Below are 9,998 nucleotides of genomic sequence, written 5' to 3' on the forward strand. Positions count from 1 at the left end.
AAAACACATTGGATTTGTAAGTAGCTCGTACAAAAATCGAGCAACATGTAGATTTGGAAACAGAGACAGAAAAATACTGCTATGAAATAATCGAAGCTAGTCTAGAACATCCAGATGCTCCGAAGCATACCGAGACTCTATGATAGTGTATGCGTCGGAAATGCTAATAGGATCACGACGACTGTATGTAGGGGCAGACTCTGTGTGAACTTTGATAGTCCCCGGCGATCCTGACATCGAAGATTGGGCTTCTAACATAGACTGGACCTGATGCGATGAAAGCGTTATGGTGTGGGCAAAATCAAAGAACCCGGAAAACATACCATAGGAGCGTAGTTAAGGGCCAAAAAATAAAGTCCGTTGAGCATCAATGACATCCCTAGGATAACGAAGATAAATTGTAGGGTGCCTCTATGCATGAGAGTGCGATAGAGGCTCGCTTTCATGATATCGTTGGACTCCGGAGCAGAAGGGGGAAGATGACTCTTTTGATAAATCACGACCTCGGCTGGAATTTCCATTGTCGATCCGGCGATAGCAGCCAGGAACCCTTTTTTGGAGATACATGCCTAAACTGACTCAGAAACAAGGCATGGTATTTGAATGATTAGAGAATACTCACAGCAACAGGTTGAACCAAACCTCCCTTTGCATATTTGAGCAGTTGAACCTTGGCACCGCTCTGAACATCGAAAACCATTGCATGCCCCTTGTCCGTACCTCCAATCAAGACAGCTCCATCTTCGGAAAATGTAGCAACCTTAGGGAAGCGAACCACCACAGGGTCTGGGCTTGAGAAAGTTCGGATGTGTTCAATTGTGTCAAGGCGTAACATCTGGAAGTCCGAGTCGGTGCAGGCTACGAAAAAATTACTCGAGTCATCAATGCATACAGTTCCCCTACAGTAAACCTCAGTGAAGACATTCTGAGGAGCAAAACGGAGGAATTCGCACATGGGGTCAGGACCATATTTCTGATTTGACTTGACGTCCCCGGTTTTGTAGTCGAGTTTCATTCTAGTAAGCCACTATAAGAAGCATTCAAGATATCCATTATGAAATGAGCGACTCACATTGTGCCACCATTCAGTTCAAAAATATAGATATCTGCAGTCTTCTTACAGAACCTTGCAGCAATGAGTGAAAAATTTTCGACGGTGGCCGAAAATATTTCCCTAAAAACTCCCGATGAAGATAGAGTATAGAGCGTGGTTCGATTGTCAGCAGTTGCAACTGCGATACGAGCGAGTTTCCCTATTCCAATTTCGGTATGGTACACGTCAATTGAAAGAACCTGAAAACCCGAAGGTTCAGGAACGACCCGAACAGCTGTGTGAAAGGCCTGAAGATATAAATCGTAATCAGTGGATGTGGCATAAAGAGATATTTGCATTGCACACACCTCGTCATTTGCTTCCAGCTGCATGATAGACACCGTGCCCTCCTGTGATCCTACAATGAGAAAATATCTATCTGCCTGTTCAAAATGCAGCCAAGCACAGGCCGAGTAGACATTGTCAGGATTGCGCGGGTTATAAATGTTATTCGATACGGGTATAGGATCAAACGATTCTAGGTCCCAAACTGTCACGCCGCCGTAACCTGTGGAGAGTTGGGTCTGACGATTCATAATTAACTGGCAATGACCACCTACCTGCAGCAGCGATAAATTTGGCCTGAGGAGAAAACGAAAGACAGATGACGGCATCTCGGGAGTCCTGTAAGGTAATGAGATGTTGGTACATGACGAAGGCGAGGAACTGAGAGCAAGAAATGGGAGGTGGCTAAGCTATACGAATACGATGCTGCTTTAAATCACACATTATGCTCACCGGATCAAAAAACCCTCCCCTTTGTTGACGAATGAAGTTCAAAGTGAGGAGGACAAAGCACCATTGTTTCCGCCGTGGTTTTCACATTTCTCCGGACGGAAAGGGCGCTCTTTATACCGCAACACACTAAGCGGAGGATGAGTGGGTGCTAGCTTATTCATAGCGCTGTGTTTGTGAGTTTGAATCGATCTCATGAAAGACAATAACACAAGAACCAAGGATCTTAGTTACACGAGAGACACAACGAGAGCACTTAGATACACAAGTATAATAGAGTAATTGCTTCAAGTTAATGTTACAGTAAAGGCTATGATAGGGAAGCTATACATGTACAAGATGAATGCATTTTCGTCATTATCATAAGGATACCGATGCTGGGAAAGTGCGTCTTGTCCTGAAGGGCGCTATGTGTTGGGCAAACCTAATTGCAGTGTTAAATATCCTCGACAGTATACGGGTCAAGGACGAGATGAACCTTTTCACAGCCTTGTCTGCTGCGCGCGTCTCCAGCCTGCCTCGAATATTTCTGATGCCGACCTTTGTGCCACAGGCAACAACTAAGACGTCTCCATCCATCGGAGCACCGGCTAGTTGGAGAATTGCTTGGTTGGTGGGAAGTAGTTTGTGTCGTTTGAAGAATACTCGAAATTTGTACTGTTTCCCGCGGTGGACAACTTTCACGATGGAATCATGAATGTAAGGCTGAGTTTGAGGATGTGGTAATTCCGCAGATGCGAGAACAAATCTTCCTCTCTCTAATTGAAAAGAATCCTCGCGGTAGTACACTCGTGTTGGTGCCGAATTTGTACCATTTGCGCGGTATATGCGGGCGCGGACGCTGCGAACAATGATCTGGAAAGCTTGAGCAAAGGATTATTGACAGGTAACTAGACTCACTCCGGGATTGGAAAGAATAGACACTTGATTCATTCCCATTGCGCTAGCAGAAATCGAAATAGGATGAGGATTTCGTATCTTGAATGCTGGATGGAGGGGATTGGCACATCTCAGGTGCTGATTATATCTACTAGCGACAAACAAAGGTCTGCCTGTGAAAGTAGTCACAAAGAATATCTTTGTATTGATATGAAAGAGATCGCATATGCATCATGCTCTTTCAAACGACAGTCAGTTTCTATCGGGAGTTGGGCGAGAAGAAATATAGTCCATTGCTTTGATCACCATATGTTAGAAAACACTCACCAGTTCGACGTCTTCTACCATCAACCAGTGGTCATAATATGAAAAGAAACTCTCGTGCAAGCTACAGACTTCCCTTGAGAAATATACGATTATACATGTGACAGGACGTTTGAGGTGGTTAGACAACCTGAGAGTTCATTAGCACACTAGATTGTTGAATATCAGATATTATAGTATGACACACCTGGGCATCTTGAAGGGCAACTTTGGGATCCTTTTGAGCGCGTTCGAACCTTGCCTTCCAGTTCGGCTTCTCAACCAGGTGCCCTGGTAAATCGAGGGTAGGACGCTACATCCGGGTCCGGTAAGGTAGCTAGAGAGAAAATGAAATGGCGATCTATATGTGCTCAAGTCTCACTTGTGGAAACACTGTTGTGTCGCCAGCCCTTGAATGAGTCGTAAGGCTTCCGCATGTTTCCCGAACTGGTTGAATTGTCAGGATATCTCGCAACAAGTTCTTCGGGGGATGAAGGAATCGATGCTCAGTAGTACTGGTAGGAATAAAGCCTTCGAACCGGGACGGATCTTCTGCCGAACGCTTGGGCTATGTGCTTTCAATACCGAGTAGACCGATTCATTTCATTGAACTGTATACTACTGTATATCCTGACTATCCGAATCGAAGACGTCCTATCTTTTCCCTTTCCCCTTTCCCGACAGCTGCAGGCTTTGCGTGAATTCTCTTGCGATGTTTCAAATTACATTTTATGAAGTCATGAACCACCCAGTTACCACGATACTCATTGAGAAACGGATACCTTCTGACGGCCTGCAAGATACATCAGGAATTATAGCAGGAAACAAAGTAACAAAGGACTCACCATATCTCCGAGTTCCTTGATGTCTGAGAGAGATTGTTCATCGAAACGTTGTGTGGCATCCAGCTTCCTTCCAACAATTTCATTGATGAATTTCTGCGGAGATGAGTTTGAGCACATATCGCGTAAGTAGTTAAACGTATGAACCTCGACATCGTCAAACCTGTCGTCCGCCCATCCTAGCTTGATGCGCAAATTATACCCTCCCCGAGTAGGTTGACCAACTTCACCGGAGGGTTTCGGAATCTTATCGTCTGTCTCAAATTCGTCTCCAGAATCATCGTGGGCCAGTGACTCCTGAGGCTGACTCGCATTCGAAGCATCACTAGTCGTGGTTCGGCTCGTGACGATCCGGGGCTGAGAAATTGTCGGGTCCGACGTTTGCAAATTCTCAGATTGAGTGATAGAAGTAGTGGGAATGTCGTTAGAGGTGTTCGATGCAGCGAACGAAGCTGGCTGGAAGGTAGGATCTGGCGACAGAGGTCGACAGGGCTGGTAAGGGGATACCCGGACAGTGGATCGAGGAGTTCTGATAGCACCCAGAGAGCTGAGAATGCGACGATCAGCGGAAACAGGCTTTGTGATGGTGGAGGAGCGAAGTTCAATGCGATCGTAAGGAGGTTTGCGGATAAACGCAGGGGCGTCGGGTTGATTTGTGTTCATGAGGAGCAAGTATCGATGTCTCGATTTTGGCTGTCTCTATATATATATCCCTGATCAAAAGCAAAAAAGAGTATTAGAAAGGCTTTACACAAAGGAAAGCTTTCCGGAACATTATGTTAACAGATAGTTGATCGCCCGCCGTGCCCAAGCAAAAGCCATTCGTACCGAAAGGTGAAAGGAGATGAAGGACTCGGATGTCGTTTGCCCTTGTCGAGGATAGGGATGATTGTTTCACCCGCTTGATTTGCGCCAGGATTGACTGACGAATATCTTTCATTTGAAAGATGCTGGAAAGAATAAAGGAAGAGAAGGGCTCAACTGCACAAGCACTGACTGAACGATGGGCTTATTCACCGACGTGTGTACGTAAATTACAGGCCGATAATAGTCATAACGTATGACTGTCTGACACAACCGCTAACAGCTTAATTGTATTTCCTATCTCGTTGCCTGCTGCAGCGAGGTCTGGGTCCCGCCGTTTGCTTGTCTCTTCTGTATTCATGCCGCATACAAACACGAACAGGGATCCTTTTTCTTTGAACGATGGGAAATCTCAGAGCGGATCCGAAGAAAGGTTTGATGATCCCCTTTGTTCGAGCAAAGGTTCTTTGTCCATAGCATAACCATAAATGTCATCAGAACGTTGAGCAGGAAATCATTAACCTCATCCCATCGTTCGCCATGGATGCATCTCGCCAAACTCGACACATTTACACCGCTCAAACGAATCCGAGATACCACGATCGCGTTGAGCTACTGCATACATCACCAGTACAGTCTCAATCAATCGACCGTCGTATTTTGAATCCTGGACTTCAGCGAGTGGCTCGGCGAACGTCGCACAATCGCAATCGAACCCCGTCCCCAGATCCTACATTTCTTTCCTCTCCATCGACCACTCCTTATACGTCTAATATAAATGAGGGACGCATCGCCCATCCCTCTTCATCTCCGTTTATTCACCCTCGTATCAGTATTCACAAATCGCCAGCCTCTGAACCAAACCGCACCTCTCAACCCCGTATCATTCTGACTAGAAATGGACAGGTTCAGAAGACAACACCTGCGCAGGTCTCTCACGTTGCAGACATCAATGTTACTCACACTTCCAACGCCATAAAGAGTCCAGAAGCAGTAACGCCTGGGTCAGACGACGCGGATGAAGAGCTTGAAGATGATGACTCTGCCTTGGGCAAAATTCCAAAGCCTCGGGGTGAAGTCAGTAGACCTGGCCGGGGGGGTTATAACTTACGGGTGGAACTGAAATGGTCAACCGATCGTTTCGATAAAGTGAAGGTTCGTGGAAGTGTTCTTACGTCGTGTCTTTATTGATATATCTATCAGGCTTATATCGACAAGCTCGTTCAAGCTCACCTGGATTGCACGGAACCTCTCACCAAACAACTTGCGTCAAAAGTCGAGGAGGTACGCTCGATGGTGAGCATGTTCCGAACCTGTTTCACGTTTCACTCTGGACAATGTCTCAATCGCATTCTATATTATTTCAGGCTGTTAAAAAATTCCGATTTCTTGATGATTATCGCGATCATTGGGCGGTGGACGATTTCATCAGATGCCATCTGAAGTACCGCAAGCAAGCACTTCAAAAAATATCTCTTCGACATGAAGCTGTAAGCACCCGGAAAGAGATCAAGGAAGTTCGGCAACGCCTTGCACAAGCTGAAAAGGAGGCGCGCAGGCAAGGGCAATAGATTGTAGTCCGTAATAACATAGATTGCTGGTCGTACCATTGTTCTCGATTTTCAAAAGATATATAGATAACCGTAAATCTATCACTTTGTGTAGGCCAGAGAAAATTCCTCAATCGATGCGGCAATAGAAAGTGTATCTTCTTATGGTATAATATAAGAGAATCTACCTACCCTGCTTTCTTTTCTCAGACACACATTTCGATGAGACTTAAGGCTGCAATTATCAAGGTCTTCCACTGCATTGGAGTGCGCTGTATATATTTTGTGTTGTTGTCTTGAAGATATTGATGTGATTGAAGACCCTTATGGCGGGTAGCCTGAAAACTAAACTAGCAATAATAACCAGGTTTAAACCCTGTTCCGACCTAGCAGGTGAAGGTAAACGTTGTTAGACCTACCTACCAAGACGTCGAAGATCGAGCCGGAGCTCCGGGATAACCACGTGTAATCCATTAATCGGTCCGCATCCTCAAATCTAAACTTCCCTTTTAATTTATATCTTAGCTTCCCCGACTGAAATACAAGCTACGACACGCTACGACACTCAGTATCTTTTCGAAACAACTGCGTATGGTTGAATGTATCCACGACGAATGCCTCCCTCTTCAGCTTTGACCCTGATGCATCAGCTTGGTATTCAAACTAACCTTATCATCCAGGTTGCCTTCCCGGATTCCGTTCGCCAGCTCTCGTTCCCGTGCTCTCTCCTATTACCGTCCCCCCCTTTCTTATCAATCAAACAGCCGTCAATTGTACCGTCTCGGATGGCTTTCTCAACAATGTACATGGCTCTTTCTTTCAAATACAAGTGTACTCTGTCAGCGAGACTGGAGCGAAAGTCGTCCACGTCAGTGTTAGAAACTGGTTTCGTTAGAATTGTGAATGGGACAAGTATAGACCGCCAGAAGAGGCAGGTGAGTGCTTTGAGATAACTTATGTGCAGCTTTGAGAATCTCAAAGTATCCTTCCGACAGTTCGTTCAAATGTCTACTGGAATATCGTCCATATTTGCTTCATGATCGTTCAAAGCTCGTCCGCAGCTAGGTAAAAGCTAGGTGCTCCATTCACTGGTAGTGCAGGCGAATTGCCCATTGCATATTCACATGAGCATCGTTGTTGCTCCGCTTCTATCTACCCCAAGCTAAATGACTATTGAACGTGATCACTGTAGATCGCCAGCGGATACAGTGAAACTCACTCGGGATGTCAGTACGTCGGCTTAACCGTACAAGCTGTAAGCTGAAGCTTTTTACATCTCAGAATTTGTGCGGGTCTCACCTTTATTCTATATTGTCAGTCTGCTATACACTATATGTTGCTTACACGACTGTATTTACTTCGTTCAACGTCTCTACATTGCCGCACAGGCACTCACCTAATCTGTTTCATTTCTCTCGCAAACGTGCACCGACTAGAAATCAGTATGTGCTCATTTTGTTCTCGCCTTATAGCTGAATTTTTCTTCGCTTTCGTTCCGCTCAGTCTGTCGTTCGATGCCCCGTCGATCCCCTTCCAGATTACGAAAAATCTTCCGCCGACGAACTTTGCAAATCATCTCTCCTGCGGATGGACCTGGCTGGTTATACGCTTATGTCGATCGGGAAGAGGTATGGAAAATCGGGATGTCGAGTTGTTTTGCGCGACGCAAGGAACAGTGGGACACGCATTGTCCTTGTTCAGAGAGGATTTGGTTTCCTCCAGTTCGGGTCGCGAATCGACGTCGAGCGGGTGAGTGTTCCGATTATCATTTTGCTAAACTAAATTCGCCTCAGAATCCATGTGCCATATCTTGTTGGAATTGCGATGCGTTAATCGTCCCAGACTTTACTGTCGATTATGTATGGTGAACTTTTTTTGTCATTTAACTACTGACGAGATCACTTTGAACCAGGTCGCCGAAAGCATATCGAGAAGTTCTCTTTCGCTGGCCATTGGAAAGATGTCTGGAGGATGATCGTCCGTCCAACGCTTCGAAGGGCCGCAACTTGTTAAAGGTACGCCAGATTCTCTAGAATCGTGTTCTAATTGACTTACGATTTTTCAATAGAAGGATCTATATCTACAATTGTGGCTCGTAGTATGTATCGAACGTTGAAATTGTTGTTGTGATGCGGCCTTATGCTTTTTGAGATCTCCAATATTTGAACGGTCAAATGAGCGGTTTACATGTCCAGATGAGTATCTATGTTCATATATTTAAATCTATGCCATGTTGCTGACGATGCACTCATAGACTTGAAGTTTCTGTCGACCATCGACTCTATATAGCGGGACCATGCATTTTCCGTTAATATATATTCTACCGTAGGTCCGTAGAAAGGTGAGCTATGTGTCAAGTCATTCTCGTTGCTAGTGGCTATGATGCACTGATCTTCTTACATGTTATCCGCTACGGTCTGCGTCAACCTCAACAGTATACAGTGATTTTTCTGTGGACTTTGGTATGGCGACAACTCCAAGCATTAAATCCACTCAACATTCGACCAACGGCTCGTCGCTCGGGCGCTACAACGTGGTAATCAGTGTCTCTTCGATGGCTGAATCTCTCCTGACCATTTCCCAACCGGTTCCCGGTAAATGCCCTCCGAACGTCCGTTTTCTTTTTCCCTGTCAATAGCCGTTCTTTATCTCGAACAAAAGGCAAGGTAAAAGCTTATCAATCTCACCAAATATGACTTATCATTATCTCGAGCTATCTTTACAACAAAACATCATCAATTTCATTACGATTTTCCCCTGATATAGGCAATCTTTTGGGGGCAATAAGGGCGTTCACTTTCATGGCACAAAGTGAATCAATATTAATGCCATAATTGCGGGAGATTTACTTAGAAAGTAAACAAAGATTACATTTTACCATCCAACTGCAATAGATATACTTAATCTGGTGATAAAAATGTAGAAAAACTTTATCTTTATTTACGTGAAGTTTCCCAATCAATTTCCCCTGAATATCATATGTGCAGCCGCAGTGTCAGCATACCTTTGAAACCGATATTCATTACCGCTTCTTTCTAACCAGGTAAAGTAGTCCAATTTGGTGGACATGGCCAGTTGAAGAGCTGAATGACCAGGATGAAACAGTTTGCCATGTTTTTTATCTTTCAGATTTTCTAAAAGATATGATGCGGCCTTAGCCACTTCATCTGTGCTAAAAAAAACGTATCATCAACCAGCATGGTAGCTGTTCTACCAAACTGACCAAGTACCAATGTAGCCGCAAATGCCTACTGTGTCCTTATATTTATCCACAGGACTATGGGCAGTAGCAGAAGATATCAGCAACCAATGAGTTGTTGAAGTAACAATTCAACTTACTTCTCCTTGAGTATGAGGGTATGCTTCCCAGAATCGAAAAATGATGAAACACGATTGTTAACAAATGTATCCGGAGAAACCTCCAAAAAAATGTGGTGGGATGATAGCACCCTCAAAATGCGGGCTATGTGAAATATGTCTCAGTGTGAATGTAATGATTAAATAGGCCAAAATAACCAAGCTTGGATGGGTCAATGTCTGATTGCTCTGCGATATCTCTAACGTGGCAGCCACCGTTATCGGCTTCACGTATAATCTCGGGAATGCAAAGATTCTCAGCAACGCGAAGACAGGCAGAGAGTTGATACTAGATTTGTATGAACATCTCAGTCAAGAACAGTTATCAAAGAAGGACCTTACAATTGATGATGCATCACAAAGTGTTCCAAAAGGATGCCGTACAGTCGACAAAAGTTGATAGGCAGATGCAATGCAGATGTCAATTGCTTTGAT

The 9,998-nt window shown here is 44.7% G+C and overlaps 4 protein-coding genes across 4 annotated transcripts; 1 reads left to right on the forward strand and 3 right to left on the reverse strand.

Moving 5' to 3' along the window:
- Positions 1-284: 284 nt before the first annotated feature.
- On the reverse strand, positions 285-1,744 carry C8R40DRAFT_1048095 (WD40-repeat-containing domain protein; the record flags this gene model as incomplete). Its single annotated transcript, XM_046224478.1, has 6 exons — positions 285-569; positions 623-899; positions 954-1,016; positions 1,073-1,341; positions 1,402-1,601; positions 1,654-1,744. The coding sequence occupies 6 exons, from the start codon at positions 1,742-1,744 to the stop codon at positions 285-287; spliced, it is 1,185 nt and encodes a 394-aa protein (XP_046085294.1).
- Positions 1,745-2,188: 444 nt separating this feature from the next.
- On the reverse strand, positions 2,189-2,674 carry C8R40DRAFT_1048038 (uncharacterized protein; the record flags this gene model as incomplete). The annotated part of the gene is made up of 2 exons (XM_046224474.1): positions 2,189-2,252; positions 2,307-2,674. Coding segments are annotated over 2 exons (432 nt in total), but the record flags the coding sequence as incomplete, so codon positions are not given.
- Positions 2,675-5,196: 2,522 nt separating this feature from the next.
- C8R40DRAFT_1171718 (uncharacterized protein) lies at positions 5,197-6,227 on the forward strand (the record flags this gene model as incomplete). Its single annotated transcript, XM_046231754.1, has 3 exons — positions 5,197-5,811; positions 5,860-5,940; positions 6,024-6,227. 3 exons carry the CDS (start codon positions 5,197-5,199, stop codon positions 6,225-6,227), a joined length of 900 nt encoding a protein of 299 aa, XP_046085296.1.
- A 3,111-nt stretch (positions 6,228-9,338) lies between these two features.
- C8R40DRAFT_1016347 (uncharacterized protein) lies at positions 9,339-9,998 on the reverse strand (the record flags this gene model as incomplete). Its single annotated transcript, XM_046222931.1, has 5 exons — positions 9,339-9,378; positions 9,430-9,483; positions 9,546-9,669; positions 9,723-9,852; positions 9,906-9,998. Coding segments are annotated over 5 exons (441 nt in total), but the record flags the coding sequence as incomplete, so codon positions are not given.

The sequence above is a fragment of the Lentinula edodes genome, assembly GCF_021015755.1.
Source record: "Lentinula edodes strain Le(Bin) 0899 ss11 chromosome Unknown C8R40scaffold_22, whole genome shotgun sequence".
Taxonomy (NCBI): Eukaryota; Fungi; Basidiomycota; class Agaricomycetes; order Agaricales; family Omphalotaceae; genus Lentinula; species Lentinula edodes.